The sequence below is a fragment of the Mercenaria mercenaria genome, chromosome 6 (genome assembly GCF_021730395.1).
Source record: "Mercenaria mercenaria strain notata chromosome 6, MADL_Memer_1, whole genome shotgun sequence".
NCBI lineage: Eukaryota > Metazoa > Mollusca > Bivalvia > Venerida > Veneridae > Mercenaria > Mercenaria mercenaria.
The window spans coordinates 81413648-81433991 of NC_069366.1; the positions used below are offsets into that span (position 1 = coordinate 81413648).

The 20344-nt window shown below is 34.2% G+C and overlaps 1 protein-coding gene across 2 annotated transcripts; it reads left to right on the top strand.

Moving 5' to 3' along the window:
• Positions 1 to 9596: 9596 nt before the first annotated feature.
• On the top strand, positions 9597 to 18076 carry LOC123548406 (protein unc-93 homolog A-like). Of its 2 annotated transcripts, none has more exons than XM_045335626.2 (5): positions 9597 to 9726; positions 11795 to 13249; positions 15262 to 15397; positions 15897 to 16028; positions 17069 to 18076. In XM_045335626.2, the coding sequence occupies exons 2-5, from the start codon at positions 11990 to 11992 to the stop codon at positions 17296 to 17298; spliced, it is 1758 nt and encodes a 585-aa protein (XP_045191561.2). In that variant the 5' UTR covers positions 9597 to 9726; positions 11795 to 11989; the 3' UTR covers positions 17299 to 18076. The 2 variants fall into 2 exon arrangements, with proteins under 2 accessions (XP_045191561.2, XP_045191560.2); XM_045335625.2 differs by lacking the exon at positions 9597 to 9726 and adding an exon at positions 11038 to 11175.
• The last annotated feature ends 2268 nt before the right edge of the window (positions 18077 to 20344 follow it).

The window sequence follows — 20344 nt, forward strand, 5'->3', positions numbered from 1 at the left end:
AGTTTACTAAGATTTCAATCCGTCTAAATTAGTTAGACTATTGACATAAATGCTTATGTACACAATACAAGGAGCGCTCTTATTATTTTGGTGCCGTTTATTTTTTCACCTCGTTTTAAACATATACATGTTTTGTTTCCATTTTACCAACAAATTCATACTCACTATCAAAAATAAAAGAATAAAAGAATGTGTCCGTATATTCAAATTATATACCTTATAGTCTGTGTAAAATTTGTTTTATTTGCGTAAGTGAAATGTTTTCGAAATCTAATATGTAAAATTTAGAATAACGAAATAGCTAACGGTTTGCAATTGCTTCAAGGTAGCAATCTTATATAAACAAATAAATTGAGTTTCTCTCATTTCATTCAGTTCTGGTATAAATACGGTACGCAAATTATAGCTTAATCAATATAGAAAATTGCCTTTAAGCTAATCGCCAAATTGAAAACAGAAGAAATATCTAAAATCTAAATTGCTGTAGGACTAAATGACATTTAAGAGAAGCATAAAAGTGTCGTATATCAACAGTAATTTACTACTATGTCAATTAACTTCAACATATAAGTTCCTTTAAGACAAAGACAAGCAGATAAAAACGCTAGATAAACGTGACATTTTCCCAAACTAATTTATCGGCAGCAAAAGGAAATTGAACAAAGTATCAGTCTATCTCCAGAAAATTTTCTACTTAGAAATTTGAAGATAGTTGTGTACATATTTTCTATCCGTATACATTCGGTTAATGTTTAACTTTAACTGCGACCTAACATCAGTTTACGAATTTGATACTGTTCAACAACGGCATATGATATTAACCATTGTCCAACTACATACCTTACCATTGATGGTAACAGAAACTGCATATGACAAAATCCTATAGCCCAGGCCAACAACCGGAAGCGGGTATTTTTTGCATGCCTCTAGTCTGCAGAGCAATAGCTTAAATCAAGATCTTCCCATTAACAAATTGTAAAACGTAAGTGAAAACATTTATTAAGGTTAATGTTTTAAGTTACTTTTTCCTTCAAGATTTATAAATATCCAGTAGTACCAGCATTAATGCTTTTCAGTGTTAATATCATTTTCCTATTCATGCATCTCAATGTCAAGACACACAGTTTTGTATCTACCATGAAGGAAATAAGACATTTATTTCCTTTGTTTAGTAATATGTGGTTGACATTGGTCTTTATTTAAGCAAATTCTTTACGGTACAGTATTCGATCAACTAATTTTCTTTATATGTATTTACATTGGTTTCCTGTGAGTTGGATATAAATGTAATTTTTTTTACCGACTTACATTATGATAAGTACATCGATGAATATTTTGCCTATTCTGCCAAAAACACGTCTTCCATCTTGCTGATCTGCACGTACTAATAATCGAGATGCAGATTTAGACAGTTCGGAGTACAAACCAGTTTTTGGTCAGTTCGAATCAAAACCAGGACCCACATTCATCATCCTTTAAAGTTCGCAACTTAAAATGTCGACATGAAAATTCTTAATTTTCCAGAAGGCTTACCACAGATTGTAATGAAACTTTGAATGAGAATACAATTTGCAGCTATATGCTGCTTGGCACAAGCAAAGTAATTGCAAATTGAATATTTACTGTTCTTAAGCCCAAGTTTCAAACTTTGAACGTATACGGTCTCGGTATTTTTTCTTCGTTCAGGTGAAACATGATATTTATTCGATTTTATACCTGAATAAGTACTGTAAAAAGTACAGCTTGTATATTCTTAGTAGTCTTAGCATATACTGACGTGATATATACAGTAAATTGTAATGCTGGGATTCAGTAATCAATATAACAAAAGTAGCTGAACGAGCTATCTAGTGCAGTATATATATCAATCTATTGCATTCTTTAAACAGTTTCGCATGTCATGGAATCGATCCTAGATATATTGTAAGTAACACTCCGCGGTACATAAACTTAAAAAAAAAACTTTGAGAAGATTTTCTTATCCAGTAAGAGATCATCTTTGTGACTTAACATATAATATAAGCAGTATGGGCAATTTACAACCCAAACAGTTCTATGTATGATTGCTGAAATGAAATTAAGTTCGCGACCTCGCGCCTGCTATAAGACGTTATGTCCATGTAAACTTTATGAAAGAATATTGAACATATTAGGGCACTAAATTTTTGTTTAAAGTCACAAGTTCATATCTATTAACAAATTTCGCTAGCAAATGGTGTATTTTGCAATCGGTTTAAATTGTTCCCGGCAATTCTGTTTTTCTTTTTCTTTTTTTTTATTGTTTTTTGCTGATTTGCATCAGTTTGTGCTGCACTTCCGTCAGGAAATATTCTGATTCTCTCTGCTGCTGCAAACCAGCATGCGCTCCAGACTTACACAAGTCGTTCTAGACGCATTAGATGCTTTGCCTTATAAAACCAACAATTATTCAGGGAAATAATCAATATACGTTCGTTTTAGATTGTCAATAATTCTTTGATTCAAAGGAACTGCATTTTTGTAAGCCTGTATGTATTCGCCTTACCCTTTAGCAAAACCTTTTACAGCTTAGCTATGAAAGCAACAGTAGCCTTAATAGTATAGAAGACAAATTAACATAACTGTGTTGATAAGAAATTTTAGTAAGCTTACTTAAAATGCAAAAGAATGTATAGACGCACAACAGCATGTGGCATGTCAAAACCATGCCGCTTCGTACTGACAAGTTTACAAGTTTGTCTCAGCAAATGTTCACTGACAGACTTCGATTTGTTTTTACTTTCAAGTGAAAAAGCTTGAGACTGTAATAAAATGAGATATCATTACATCTTTATGAATAATCCTTTTCATTGGCGTAAAAGCAGTCACGCGATTAATGATATAAAGTCGTATTTGACTTGTAAGCGAGACCAAAATAGGTATTGACTTCAAACTATGACGGAATGAGATTTTGACGTCAAAACAATGTGACGTAGTACACAATTTGCTTGGAAAAATTACCAACCGCTGCAAATATTTGCATTTGAGGTCTTTGGATATAACTAATCCTCTAAATATAGGGTTTAGCAATAAAAATGTTGCCTTTTAGGATTGGTCATTCCCACGGTCGACATCACTCTTTTCTGATATCGACCTCACTAGAAGGCAGTAATTGTTTAATATCGTAATTAAACAGATCTGTCCATCAAGGGTTTGATTTGGAGTCGTTCCTTTAAACTTATTTTCCAGGAATACAGATCATTAAGTACCATACGTGCTTGAAAAAAAATATTTATCGTACCGTAGGAAATAGTTATATAGTTGCATGTCATGGAGCATTTCCCATACATACGTAATAGCCATCCTCCACGGGAACGTACAATATAACTGCTGTGGGACTATCCAATAACGTCCAAGTCTCCGGCTGGTAAAACTCTAAAAAGGCACAGAATCATAATGAATATTGATGCATATTTCAACCTCTGGAATAATACATGATTGTACACAAATGCAACCGAAAAACAGATATCAAGAACAGACATAATTTGAATTAACTTTCAAATGAAAGTTTAGATCTTTTTTTTGTATTAAGAAAAACTGTTTAGAAAATCAGCATAAAAGAAAGAAATTTTACAATTTAGATAAGCGCTGAATACCGGTATCTCTTTATGCTTTATAAGCTGAATGATGTAACTAATATAACGGTGTAGACGACGGCTTCTATTCGGGATTGAAGTATTTTAACGTGTAAATTCCGCAAATATATAAATACAAAAAATATGTATTACATACATAAGATGTGTATCTGAGACAGTCCCGCATGCACATTGGGCATAGATTTCCTATACATCTGCTTTTTTGTAGAAATACTATTTTTTTCAGGCAACTCACGCCGTATCATATCATATATTGTAACCTATCATACAGCCATAAATTACGAGATGCATGTTGCTCCAGACACAATACTTAGTTATGAAATAGCAGATTTCAAGCGGACTAATCAATAACGGTAGATTCAGAATGGCAATATTTCTTTGATCTAAAGGGATGATATTATTCAGTATAAAGGAACTTTTTTATGTTCCATGATTACTTGCTTGTCCACAATTCTTTATACTGCTTAAATATTGTATTGGAGGTCTTGCAATTTGGGATTATTGGGATACTAAAAATCAGATATTTCCAAACTCATCAATGTTTCCAGCCGTCTATGCTCAGACTTTTGTGGAAGCCATTCAGATGGCTAACGGAATGTCGATGGTTCTGCCTAGGCGCCCACCAATGCCTGGAACTTCGCCAAGAGGGGCACCTTCGGTCTTCAGCCACCATCAAAAGCTGAAAAACGTCTCCGTACGACTTAAATTGTGTCAGTGTGTTGCTTACCCAAACAAAAACTGATTGATTTCTTAGTACTTGTCATCGTAAATTGAACCACATAACGATTTATTAAGAAAATATTTGACTCAGATAGAGTTTCCGAACATGATATTGAATACGCAGGGTTGTTCGCAATTTATTTTGTGTTCACAAAATCGGAATTAAGCTTTCACAATTTCGAAAAAGATTTTTTTTTCAATTAGTAAATTGACGATTTCAGTTGAATTACAAAGCAAGTACGTGAAAAGAATCATGATTATGTCTGAATGTTTAATGTGGCCCAATAGGTCCAAACGTTTCGTTATAGACACTAGCTTATTCTTTGAGAATCTGGGCTCGATCTTATTTTTTTTCTTCTTATCCCCGATCCTCTATGATTTTCTTTCTATGCTCTATCATTATTAAATCTATCTTTTCCAGTCTTATTGACAATAATTATTCTTGCATAAAAACTACTTTTTTTCACTGGATTCGCCCATGTATAAACAGGAGAAAAATCGTGTGCAAACAAGGCAATTCACGTGCTGTAAATACATGATTTTTATTTTTGAAATGCTTTGCCAGGGACGTATGTATGTATTTCTGCGCAGACTGATATTTGGCATCTGCATCTTGTTTCTTCCATAATAACCTCTTCTTGTAGCATTATAGATACAATGTAATCCATAGTATGTTTAGCTGTATCAGTTTCCAACCCAAAACGTACTGCCCCCATCTATGTACGCACTAGCTTCTCTTAGAGTTTACTCCCTTTACAAAGCGTCTGTTCAGTTATTGTAAATAATTAACTGTGAATAAATAAGTATCGCGTGTAACTTGTGCTATTGCCCGTTTTTAGGTATTATATTAATGATTTTTGTTAGTATCAGTCGGTTTGTTTTTACCTGATTGTTCGCAGAATTCATATAATAAACCTCGAAATCTAGTCACTAGCTTCGTACTCATCCGTACTCTGTTTGTTCGTACTCAAAATAATTCGAATGTAAAGTTGTTACTCTTAAAATAATTGTGTTCCTGTTTATCAGATTTTTAAGTTATATGCAAAATTATGTGTAATGTAACGTTTGTAATAACTAAAAATAAAAATAAGATGCTCAAAAACCTTCAAATCACGCTTTTAGTAGTGTTGTTGTTATGTGTGCCCCGGTTATGGATATTTAAAACATGTTACCGTTTCCAAGATCAACAAGAATGGTAAATAAAAAATGTACCGGAATCGTCAAGTCATCACATATGAAAACAATGCATTTAGTCGTCGTGTAATGTTTTTTATGCAAGAACAGTGACAATACACGTTTGTTTTGTGTATTGACGCCTGCAGAAGCCCTTGGGTCTCGGTCACAAACAATCCCGCGGGCTTCTGCAGACGTTAATACACAAAAAAACGTGTATTATCCCTACATTGGTCCGTCATACGTATCGACCAGAATTATGACGTTTTTGATTTTAGTACCAGTCTGTAGTTTTCTCGTTCAAAACCAAATATTATACAAAGGCAGATCGATTGTTGGCTTGTTGGCGCAGGGGATGAGCGGATGGCTATGCGATTATTTTGTAGTAATACTTTTTGACGGTTCGAGTCTTTCGTCCGTCGATTTATTCTTTTTTTAATTATTACATGCTTTGTGTAAAGTTTTTGTCCAGTTTCTAATTCATTATTTGTTCTTATTTTCGTGTAAATACCGAACTTATTGCCGTTCAATAATTTTTGAAATGAAGTATAAGATTGTCATCAAATTTAAAGAACTAACCCGTTGTGCTTTAAAATATCACAAGACAGCTTCAAAAGATTACAGCATATTTAGGGCGAAGTGTATTAAGACATAATTACGTGTTAATAACGACATGTTTCAGTTAGTGGAAACGTTGGAACAATAACAAACTTGAGTTGTCTTCTTTGAAACTTACTGAAAAATAGGAAATTAGGAAATTTCAGTCTTTAAAGCTAACAAGAGCTCGTAGAACACGAAATGCTCCCCCACCCCCCACCACTCTTGATGCATTCACTAATTGCACAAGGAACAGAAATTATTTGGTCATTGTGCACTGGACGTTTGACATACTGATCTCAAGTCAATAATTATGGGTCATTTACCAGTCATAAACTCAATATCAAATGTGATCTTAGACCAAAGCATTCTCTAGTTATTTGACAATAAATTGTTCTCCTTTTTTGGGTCAATGTGACATTGACCTTTGACCTACTGACATCAACATCAATAGGGGTCATTTGCTGGTCATGACTAACCTCCCTATCAACTTTCATGATTATAGGCTCAATCATCCGGAAACCGTTTAACTGTTCCGGGTCAATGTGACCTTGACCTTTGACCTACTGACCTCAAAATCAGTAGAGATCATCAGCTGATCATGACCAACCTCCCTATCAACTTTCATGATTATAGCTCAATCATACTGAAACCGTTATACTGTTCCGGGTCACTGTGACCTTGACCTTTGATTTACTGCTCTCAAAATCAATAGGGGTCATTAGCTGGTCATGACCAACCTCCATATTAACTTTCATGATCCAAAGCCCAAGCGTTCTCAAGTTATCAGAACAGAACAGAACAGTAATTTATTGATATAACTTGAACATGTAGAGTTCATCGTTATAAGAACAAAATAGACTAAACACGCATAGCAATGCGAGAGTGAACAAAACAAAAGAACACCCAGTTAAAATTCATTCAATATTATTTGCAGTGTGACCTGCCGTGAGAACCAAAGACATATATGTAATATTTTCTAAATAGTATTCCCTCAGGGATAATCTTTCTTCAGCGATTTTACAATATGAGATAATATACGAAGGATACAATGTACACATTCATTGAATGTAAAAAGCGCGCGAGACAATACTGTCTATCACTTCGTGCCGCTGTACGTCTAGTATAATTATAAAGTAAAAGTATGCAAAACTTTGGTAAACCTTACCTAATGCAAGGATTACTTTAGGAGACGCGCAATACTGGTTGACACGAACAATCTTAAGTCACTATAAACCTTGCCGAAAAGAAACACAAGGTTTATCTTAAGACTTGAACATGCCGAAAAGCATTCACTAAAAATGGAGCATTTTTGTATGTACATTTTGCAATTGTATTTAAGAAAATTCAAAAGTATACAGTAATTAACGCAACGTTTCTTTTAAAGAGGTAAAAATATATAAAATTATTATTCGCAGATCCTCACGTCTGGTCACACAGTCATTAATTAGCAATAACATAAAGTATGCATCAGAGTATTTCCATTACAATACAAAGTTAAGTTGTATTAGTCAACAATTCCAATCTGTGTCTAAAAGCATATTTACAATAAATGGCTAACTTATATAATTCTTTTTCATTTGTGGAATTTAATAGTTGTATAGATTTATATATGCTTGGTCGTTCGTAGTAAAATCTAGATATATATTTACGCCCTAAAGAATTATAGGTTTCACATATCAATACAAAATGATATTCATCTTCAATGTCATTTTTTGTGCATAAAATACATTTTCTATCTATTCTTGTGATGTTTTGATGTCTTCCTGTTTCAATGTTTAAGTTGTGTGACGATAATCTAACTTTGGCTATCATGTTTCTAAGTTTATAACATTTTATCTTTTCCAGATATACTGATATATCAAAGCTGTCAGTAGTTTTTAATTCTTTAAACAATATCATTAAACTTCTTAATGCAATATCATTTCTCCAGTTACCAATATATATATCAACAAGTCTGTTTCTAAATAAAGGAATAAACATATTAACATTTACAGATTCTGGGAATAACCATACATCAGGAAAGCCGGCGTTTTGTAACATCTGTTTTACTTGTGTGACCCAGTTATTACTGAGTGCAATTTCAAGAAATATTTCAATATCCTAACATTTCTAATATCGTACGAAACGGTTAAACTGTTCCGGGTCACTGCGACCTTGACCTTTGTCCTACTAATCTCAAAATCAATAGGAATCATTTGCCGGTCATGACCAACTTTTCTATCAACTTTCATGATCCAAAGCCCAAGCGTTCTCAAGTTATCGTCCGGAAAGGGTTTAACCGTTCCGGGTCACTGTGACCTTTTCCTGATCAAGCACACGGTCTTTCTCTTTTATTTGCTGAATTTCCTAAGTATATTCTAAGGTTTTCAAAAATCAGGGTTTTATCAAATTCTATAGTATAAAAGATTATCCGAATGTGCACAACAACCTTAACATGAACGTATAACTTGATATGAGTTATGTCAGGTCTTATATTTATATTTAGGGGCCTCCGTGGCCGAGTGGTTAGAGTCGTTGACTTCAAACCATTTGCCCCTCATCGATGTGGGTTCGAAACCTCATTTGGGGCGTAGAATTCTTCACGTGAGGAAGCCATCCAGCTGGCTTACGGAAGGTCGGTGGTTCTACCCAGGTGCCCGCTCGTGATGAAATAGTGCACGGAGGGGCACCTGGGGTCTTCCTCCACCATTAAAGCTGGAAAGTCGCCATATGACCTATCATGTGTCGGTGCGACGTTAAACCCAACAAAATAAAATAAATAAATATATTTATATTTAGGACTATAGGTACACTATATCTTTAAACTATACATTTATATGTTAAATATCATGCGGTTACCACGTTAAATATTCAGTGAACTAAGGTTAAGTGGTATAATATTATTCTCTTGTTATTCAGTAATCCAGCCGACAAAATTGACAATTTACTTATCAGTACAACAATATGTGCTAACTGTTTGCATATAATAACAAAAGACTGGACACGTTTTTGCATGATATGGTTTTTAAACTTTCTTTAATTAGAGGTCATATAAGATGGAAATAAAACAATAGTGTGTCACAGCAGTCTAATGTGGTATGTTTATTCCTTATATTACGCTACATTGTATAAAATTATTCAATTATTCATTTTATAACTATACATAATATGAGCCGCGCCATGAGAAAACCAACATAGTGGGATTGCGACCAGCATGGATCCAGACCAGCCTGCGCCTCCGCGCAGTCTGGTCAGGATCCATGCTGTTCGCTTTTAAAGCCTATTGGAATTGGAGAAACTGTTAGCGAACAGCATGGATCCTGACCAGACTGCGCGGAGGCGCAGGCTGGTCTGGATCCATGCTGGTCGCAAACCCACATTGTTGGTTTTCTCATGGCACGGCTCATATGTTAATTCACTAGATATATCTATTGATATATACACGTATCATATTAGCATAAATTAAAAAAAAATGTGGCGCGTTTCCTGTAGTAAAGTTTTAGCTTTATATATTTAAGTTACAAACGCTAGAATATATGAATAAATATTATGTTTAGGTAAATTGTTAAAAATTTTGTTCAGGATTATAAAACTTCGAACGTACCACGGATGGAGCCATTTCAATGAACGTAAGACATATGTGAGTAGTCTTGAATTTAAATCCATCTAAATCGAAAGTATGAAGAGGCTGTTTTTAGATGAATGTTGTCTATAAAAGGAAATAAGTCAAAATTATGTTTTGCTTATTTCGAAATTAAGAAAGTGCTTTCATGTATATGTTTTAATTGAAACAAATTAAGTCAATATTTATTTAATGAAAAAAAAATAACGAACATTGCAAAATGTATGTGCCGAGATAGCACTAGGTAAATCAAGGTAGCATTAGGTAAATCAAGGTCGAGTTAGCACAAAGTAAATCGAGAAAGCACTGGTAAATATAAAGGTCAAACACTTTTTAATATTATCCAACTGTAAACGAAGAAAATATGTATTGTCCGTAAGTATTGACCTGGCACTCATGAATATTCCGTTTATTTCCGTAAATTAATTCTCGGTTTCCGAACATGAATAGCGATGTAGCTTTAACGTATATATAATTCCTTGATAACGTAATGTCATGTATGTGCAGGTAGCTGTGCGGACAAGGCGTTAAGCTGCCAACCGTAGGGTTGTGGGTTCCAGTCCTACGCCTGATCGGATCTTTTTTATAAGTTTTATATGCAAACTAACCACTTTTCGGATCAAACGTATGGTTTTATGGTCCATTTACTGAATTTTATCATATTTAACCGTTGTAGAAGAAGTGGGAAAATGGCTTTAGAAGGATCTAAAAATACAAAGTAATTATCACCACCAATTCCAGAAAATAAATACTACAAGAGAATCAAGTAAAATTCACAAAAATGTGATGCATAAAATAATGTAACAATACAACAGGCATCAATAACATACATTGCATAAAAAATGATTTAATGTGATTTCGAACCCGTGGTAACATGGTTTGAAGTCAGACACCTTGCCACTGCGCCACCGTGTCATCGGTTAACTGTATCTGTTACTTTAGTAATATAGATATTTTAAGAATATAAATATTGCGTAAATTAACGAAAACGTCCGAAAATATCGGCGAAGATTAATGAGTGCCAGGTCAATACTCACGGACCATACTGTATGTTTATGTAAGCACAGACAATTAGACGTATTTGTATCAACGTATTTAACATGCATAAATTCATTGTTGTATGTACAGTTTGTGTTTTAATTGTTTTTTCTACACTCAGTTTTAGATTCATTTAGTGTATTCTGGATTCATTGTGCTGAAGTCTTTATTTAGAAATCCTATTGTATTGACTTATTAATATATAACGAACGGAGTTGTTTTTGTTTCTGTTCGCTCCAGGGAAACCTTATTGATCGTTGGACAATGTTTAGTCGATTCTTTGTTTTATTCTTAATAGAACTTCAATCTATTGGCAATTAGACAAACGTATTTGCCGGGAAAGATAGACGAATGTGGCGAAAATTTATAAAATAAAAATTGCACTTAAAGCCAGCTGTCCAGTTTATTCAAACTAAACCTGTTCATTTTGTAAGTGCTTTTTATTATATACCTTACTGTAAGTGATAACAAAAAGGCGTTTAAAACGACTTTACGGATCCACAATGCCTCCCGCACTATAGCCGTAATGACCCCGGTTAACCGGAACGTCGGCGTGTTCTTACGTCGGCGTCATTATGGCGAGTGAAATGGTGCTGAATCGTTTGCAGATCCTAAAACTGATTTGTAATCAATACCATTTACAGTTGATTTGCATGCATGCCTTACTGTACAGTACGTAAACTTCCATGATTTTTTCAGAGACAAAACAGGATTAAAATGCACTATGATAGTTAGATGTCTTTAACAAGAGATGTCTGAGAAATAACTTGTTCTTCTTTGTGCGTGTCATCTTTATTTTGCCTTTTCACTCAAAGTCACATATTTTGAATTTTTAGCCTCTTACAAACACCACCAACAATTTCGTAATCATATCTAAAACTTCTACAGTTATATTCTAAGTTGTTTTAGTGTTAACTTCATTCCTACTTTTCATGATCGAGATTGATATGTACCTTACAATTTACTTATTAATAAGAACTTTAAGCATACTGTTAGGAATCACTAAATGTGTTTTATTTCAACGTACCATTTATCTTGTGTTTTACAGAACAAACGTCTTGCTGTGGCAGATACTTTCTATTGCAATCATTTATCACGACATCACTAGGGACTTCAGGAAGTGACGCACTTTTCCACTTAATTGGACATTTCTCGTATAAGTGAGCTTGAATTACAGGACAAAGGTCGGGGAAATTGCGATGTTTTTCAATTGAAGCCATTCGCATGAGCATCATCTTTGACAATGGATTCAGAAAGTGAATCATTAAAGTTTGTAAAAACGGGAAAACCTACGCAGTCTAGATCTGCATTAGAGAAAAATGTACGTGATTTTGATTCATTAAACAATCTTGTTTTCCTTGAAAGCGACTCTGAATCGATATTTGATGACGGGAGGAATGGTTTCAATCAAGAAGAGGTTAAAGAACCCGATTCAGATAGTGTAATGACAAAAACCTCAACGGATATCACCTGTCAATGTTTGGACAATAACGGAAACTCGATAAATACAAAAGTTATGTTCAAAGCTGAATTGGACAGACACAGATCGTTAGTAAGGAATGGAATGCGTGATGGATCCGTGGATTCTGAACATAATTACAAACTCAACAGCAAAAAATCAATATGGCGGAGCTTCATTTCGTTGTGCATAGGTTTAATGTTTGCGTTTATTTCTTTTATGCCCTTAAGGAACATTCAGACTAGTTTATATCCCATCAAACATTTAGGGAACATTTCATTAGCGTGTATGTATTTCAGCTTTGCCATTGGCTGTCTATTTTCGTCTCATATAACACAAAACGCTCGCCCAAAGGGTATCATACTAGTCGCCATGTTTGGTCACGTGATGTATTGTGCCGCTAATATCTACCCGTCAATGTACACGCTTATTCCAGCTTCTTGCTTTTTCGGCTTTTTCCACGCACCCCTCTGGTCAGCACAAGAAGTTATTCTCGCCAGTTACGGGGCCAGTTACTCCGCCATTGCTAAAATCAGTATAGACAAAGCGATTCAACAGTTCCAGGGAGTGTTTCTTGTGTTTTGTCACGCTGCACAAGTTTTTGGAAATCTGTTAGAGTCTGCCATCTTGCATTGCGGAGACTATAACAACAGACCTTTTAATGTGTCCATCGATGCGTCGGAGGGATATACGGGGAAAATCAAAATTGACAATATTACGGAAAGAGATGACACTATAAAACAGATGGTTTGGATAGGGCCATTTGGATATCAAATTCACCCGGAAGTCAATTTTTCGAGCGACAAAACCAATTACGAAAACGTCGTAAAGTTCGTTTTCATCTCATTTGCAGTGATTGGTATGACAGTTATCTGTTTGTTCCTCAATAAACCTGATATTATCATTAACAAGAAGAAGAATTTGTTCTGTGACAGAATGAAGGAATTCGCTCGGTTCCTACCTACAGGGACCTTTCTTTCTCTTTTCCTACTCATGTTGTTCAGTGGAATGCAGCAGGCTGTTGTCATTGGAAACGTCACCAAGGTAATGTAGTAAAGCAACAGTAATTTAAGGTATTAGTGGACCCGTAACGATAACTGGCAAATTAAAATATTTTCCATATCGAAAGTCGGCATCCTCAGGTTTATGGAAAAACCATTTGCTATATTTCCGTCCGAAGAAAGCCGAATTGTGTAACGCGAATTAAGAAATATAATATCCCAAATTGTGATTTGTCGTTACATAAAATTATTGTTTACAGTTCACATGCGAAGGAATTATACGTAAAATGATACTAATATTCCATATTGACCTGAACGACCAACAATGATTCCATTCAAAAGGAAATCACTGTTGTCACAACACGCTCCCAACGATTAATATTTATTTCCTTGATGACATTCAATTATAATTTGTCTTCTTGTGGGGATTTCTTTTCCAGCGTAATAATAATGACGTACAAAAACTAAATTTGTTGCGCAATAACACATGGTTTCTTTGTTTAATAATAGGAAAATAAATCGGGTCGAGCTCGACTGCTTTATCAAACGGAAATTGTACAGTTGCGTTACTGGTTCAGTACCTTAATGCCACATACTGTTTGAATGAATGAACTGATGAAATGATTGATCCTCAGAGTGCACTCACTGATTTTTTTACTTGGCAGTAGATTGATAAGCACTAGACAGATATATTGATTAAATTACAAACTGATCAATTAGCTGATTAATCGACTGGCTTATTGTTTTATAAATCGATTGATTGGTGTATTTTACAAACTGATCAATTTGCTGATTAATCGACTGACTTGTTTAAGAAATATTTAGATCTATTGCAAAAGAGTGCTTTAACACTATTTATGCACGATGGGCGTGGATACGTCGGACGTAATAATTTCACGAGGGCGCAGCAAGTTATTTGTACGACGTATTACCGCCCGAGTGTATAAATAGTGTTAAAACACGGTCTTGCTATAAATTATTTCAATTCTAATAACCTTTAATCTAAAACCGTAGATAAAATGTAGCAGCGCTCTTTCTTGGTCGCAAAAAAACGTTGACGTCACCGCACGTTAACGTGACGTCATTCTAGCGTAAGCGTGTTTTAACAGAGACAAGCATATTAGAATGTTTTATAAATCGAATGATTGATGTATTATGTATTCATAATTTATCTGACAAAACAGTAACTGATTGTTAAAGATGTATGCATTTAATCGGTCAGTTTAAATCATATAAAGAGGATCGAACCTCGAATATACTAAGAATATTACTCTTCCAATCATCGATTTGCAGTTAAACCTCCTGACCGTACAATAGATTTTCCTATTGTACAAAACAATGATAAACAACTTAATAGTATTTAATTTTCTGAAAGTAAATTGCTTTTAGTTAATATCTGCTCCAGCGTTCATCGGCCGGAAACACCAAAACTATATATTAAAACTGAGAACACGCCGAGAAAGTTAATTTGTAGAAAGTTCTTGCTCTTCCTTTATTCATCAAATTCTTGCGAGACATCCATGTTTTAAAATTGCATTTCACTATAGGGGAAATGGATTCCAAGTACTCCAAGCATGTAATCATCACGCGGTAAATATGAGTTCTGAACATAATTCCCTAGAGAAAAAAAAATGAAAAAAATCCATTACTAAACTAAAACAGGCATTTGCAATGCAGATTGCATGACAGCGTCTCATATGGTCAATATGCAGAGTATGTTGAACTCAGAGTACCAGTTATTTCGTAGCGCAATTCCATCAGTAGCTTTCGAAAATAGGAATTAACGACATGTCACTAAACACCAATTGTCTCTATTTTTACTTTATCCCAAGAATAAAAAGTGATGACGCTCTGTCCTGTATTCTGATAGGCCGTTTAACTTTCGTTGTGTTAATAAAAAAACTCTTTTTTTTAAAAAATCTGGAAATGATTTAACAGACACATTATCAAATGTAGAAGTTTCTTTAAATTATATTTTAAATGTTTCATGTGCTTAAATATGCCGCTTTCATATTTATGTTTGGTCAGATATAGTCGAAACCTTCGTCATTTCAGCTTTATGGTTCTCTCACTGTTGGTATTTCAATGGTAGGATATATGATGATGTGTTATGGTACTTGTCAACTTCTTGTACTGCTCATCATGGAAAAACTACACAATAGACTAAAGCCCAGTGTCGCTATATTCAACGGTAAGTAATTAATACGGTGTTCTGAATGAAAGTATATTTCGGATCCTGCAGTATACTAATAATGTGACTACATGTTGAAAGTACCATTTCAGGTTCTTGTAAATTAAAACCTGAGTTGTGCACATGCAGGTGTTGAAAGAGCAGCATCATTCTTATCTAATTTCAGTGTTTCATTTCACGGTTTTATTAACGGTTTTCATTATTATTTTTGCGCAATGATTGTGATTAATAGGTACAAAAATAGATTGATATCTATATCTATATTCGACAAATCATGCACAGGCATTTTATTTACGAGTATTGCGAACTTCATACAGACGGACAACACACAACTATATTTGATTTTACTGTCAGTATCAACATCTGTCAGAATACATGTCATAAATGGACATTCATAAAATAATATTAATGAACATTTAAAAGAAAGTTAAGCGCATATATTTTTACGGAATATATTTTCTTTATTTTGATTAGTCAGACATATTTCTTTTTACTCTAGCGTTTTTGATTAGTCTTGGTCTACTTGTGTGGCTATATATTTGGACACCGAAAGCCGAGAACCTGTTTAAAATCCTTGGTTACGTGGCCCTGTGGGGAGCTGTAGATGGTCTTTGGCAATCACAAGTTCAGAGTAAGTAACCATTTGCAAGATTATATTCATCCAGGCTTGACTGTGATAGAAAAAATATTAATTAACTTAATGTGCAGTTGTATGTCTATAAAACAAACTGAACAAAGTAATATGTTTGCCTAATCTGTGAACAGCTAAGCGAAATAATAACAAGGAGCTTTGTGAAAATGACAGTTCTACTTTTATAATGCACAACTTTGCAAAAGAAAAAAGGTACTCATCTGATTAAATTGAAAAAGCGTTTCTGCACTTTTTAGATTGGATTTTCACAGTATTCGATCTCCTCAGTGCTCCTTAAGTCCAAATTAGTTAAAAACAGCATAGTTCACTTAGTCTTCTTCTATATAATGCCGTCACTTTTCTGATTATGCAGATTAATAAATAATTCAAGAAAGAGTAATTTCATCCCAGTTACTGGCAGCTAGCCTAGCAGTGCAACAGTCAATAGAAAATAATTCCTATGCGGAATGATAAAGTTTCATTACTCATTTCCGCATCAAAGCATGTGTAATTTGAAATGTGGATACATGTTTTTCTTGGTGTTGTATATCACATGAAATCAAGTGAATGACATTAATCAATGAATATATAACGTGCTACAAGTCTGTTGAATCGTTTTTCTGGTAGATCTGAACCTGAAAAGAATCGGTTCAATAGTTACTAAATTATAATCATTTTGACTACACATTACACAAAATATTTGAAATCTACAATTTTCGAGTGGTATGAGATCTTTTGTTGTTTTTCTTTACTTTTCAACGCAATCATGTTTCTTCTGATATTAATACTAACCAGTCTTCCTGGATTTCAAAAAAAATTAACTAGTTGTTAGCAAAGAACAGATAAGTTCTCGATATGAATCAAACGAGAAGGACCTGCGTCAGGCATTTTGACATTCGCCGAAATTACATTGCAATTATATTTTCACAAGCAAGACAATATTTAGGACGAAAGGGATAATAACGAACGACCACGACAATATTAAAAAAATGCTTTGAATATGCAAAACAGATTAATCATAATTCACATTTGTTTTATAGCTGTATTGCTGGCCTGGTCTGTCGGAAAGAAGGACGCAGCTGTGACAGTGTTCCGCACAGTACAAAGTCTTGGCCTCGTTCTGGTGTTTGTTCTTGACATTTGGATGCCGTTACTAAATTTAATTTGTGTTTGTGGAGGTGTGCTTGTTTTGGGTGTTATATTTTATTTAATTCTCGAAGTTATAAGGACGCCACTTACTCCGATGGATCCTCCTCCATTTTCATTATAAATAGTCATTCAATAACTAAGATTTGTATTTACTGTGTGCTTTTCTCATTTCACTTCATTTAAAATTACACTTGTGTTATTCTGAATTATGTATAACTGACATTCCTCTCATATACTTCATAATCCTTCTGCATATACATAACACGCTCTTTGTTTACAAAAATTAGTGTATCATATACATGTACATGTATATTTCACTCGTGTAGAAAAATAGTCGCACGAAATTGTGCATACTTTATATTTGGTCTTGTAAAATTTTGCTCTGCTTTGAATAAGTAACTGTACCATATATTTTGTCATTCTATACTTAAAAGTTTTATACGAAAATGATTAGGAATCTGACGTGTCAGAAAAACACAGTCGCATTAATATCAACCAATCAGATTCAGGTTATAAAATTTTAGTCCTTTCTGAAAACTCCTATTTCGGATTGGTTAATTCTATCATGAACTTGACCAATAGCTTGTTTTAAGCCTCTTTTATTGTAAAAATGTACAAAATCACAGATAGTGGTCTTCCCTTACAGACAAAAATGTATTCACCGACGGAAGAATTTGCTGCGGGGCGTTTGAAATGTAGATTGTATTAATTTCTGCGGATTTTTGTTGAAAATTTACTTTGCTTTGACTATCAAAAATATCAATAGGGATATAAACTTCTACGTTTATGAACATCGTCAAAGTTTTGCAACATACGTACCAAAACATTCGTATGTTATAAAAAATCAAACATCATTGTCGTAAATGTGTAATTTGTGTAATAAACAAAACATCAGATTACATTGTTGTTTTTATTCATTGTCGAATATAATCTGTCATCTTTAGCTCATGCTCAAGGTGAACTACTGTGATCACCCTGTCCGTCATGCGCCGTTCGTCGTCAACATTATGACTGTTAACACTCTGGAGTTCAACATTTTGACTCGGTCTTAATGAAACTTGGCCAGAATGTTACCCTAACGAGTTTGTCACTAGGTTATCTGGGGTAGAAAAAATGTCAGTAGGCAAATTCATTTGAACCTTTGTTAACATTCCGGAATCTTCATTAAACTTTGCCAGAATGTTCGTCTCTAGGAAATTTAGATCAGGTTTTAAATTTGCTTATTTGAAATCTTAAACTAGGTCACCTGCCTTACTCTTAGAAAAACCGTATTATAGCACTATAAAGGGCACATGTTTTGCTTAATCATCACAATTCTTTGCCAGAATGTTTGTCTCTGTGAAAGCTATGTCAAGTTAAAAGTGAGATGCCTGAGGTAACAAAACTAAGTCACCAGATTAAAACAGGAAAGACAGGTAACAAGATCTACTTGATCTTCATGCTACTTGGTTGGAATGTTTGCCTGTTTAAAATCTAGAACAAAATTATAACTTGATCACTTTGATAAAAAAAATCTAGGTGACTAGGTCAGATCATCGGAAAACACTTGCTTAATGGTCTGCCTGATTTACAAAAAACGTGGTCATAATGTTTGTCTCTATGAAATCTACTTTGAATGATGTCAGATGTTTCATCGGTGACTCTGTGCCACGTTCGTTCAACTTATTTCAGTTTGTCAAAAACAAGGCCAGCAGAGGTGGTAGTCACCTTTTCAAATATGCATATATTGATTCCTTACAAACTGTCCGCAAACACTGGCCCAATATCAAAATAATTCCACATATATTTTCCATGCGTGACCCTCATACAAAATTATTCAAGCAATATGCATTTATTTTTCTTACCTTTTCTGACATTAGCTAGCACATTTGTAGCATGCAATGGCTTCAACTTTACTAGATTGAATAGTAGTTATAGCGTGCTTTGAACAATGGAACTTCTTATATGATTTTGCATCGTGCAGTTCACTGGCGCCAACCGATGCATGAACAATTTCTTTAGGAAATATAAAACTTTCTTCAGAATAAGTACCTCAAAACGATATATCAAATACATGTTCCTTGAACACATTTGTTTGCAAGGAAGCTACCGGAGGTGCATATAGCTGTAAAACAAGAACAATTAACGTACTAATCGCAGCCAACTTTTGTATGGATGATAACGAGTTTGATTCGCATAACTGATAACCTTACGCTTAGATTAAATTAGCAGTCCCGATTCTGTTGCATCTTTTTTGGACAAGCATTTATTGTAATATAATAGTATCAAGACAAACTTTATGATAAGATAGATGATTTCTATATTAGGACTGTAAACCTACCTCATTTAGATAGTAATTCACCCTGTGTAATAAGTTACAGGGTATTTACTTCTTAACGAGACTTACTAGACCGTGTAGTCATGTTGAAACTTCATCAAATATGAAAAATACTAGTATATTACTAGTAGACTTCTTTCGATGGGCTATTGTTATCATTAACTTCTAAAATAATGATTTAATTTTATTAGCGCAATTTAGAATTTACTTGGAACCTAAATAGTGATTTAAAGACACTTTTGAGAAGGTATTCAAAACGTGACATTTTTGGAGGTGTTTCAAATTTCGTAAGATTCTTTGCCATCATAATGTTCCAATACTATTTGGGGAAATCAAGATACGTTTTATTAAAAAAAGTTATGACCCGACTATTTTAGCATGTTTGGTCCTGCTACGCTTTCATCTTTTTTGTGTCAAAGACATCACCAGTATTCTAAACTCCTTTAGCGAAAACAACGTTCCGATGCACACGCAGTTCTGGACACCTAAGATATTAAAATGTACACAAGAGACTTTTAGTGGTTGCTGACAAGCGGTTAGACAACATCAGAAAATTAGAATGGCGATGTAAGGTGAATATTATCATGTGCAACATATATTCAGAGACACAGTTAAAGTTCGGTAAAAACTGTCTAAAATACATGTAATGATACACTGTTGAGTTTCTGGCAGCACAAAACAATTTAATCCATCTTGCTGCCCATGCGGACATTACTTTAAACGTAGGCGAGTACAGTATGTAAATAACAATTCTTGCGCAGACATGTGTCATAGTTTCATCGCAGTTTCTATATCTCGAATAAATAGCTACGAGGTAAAATTGATTTATAATCAAGGGTCCTTACTCCCA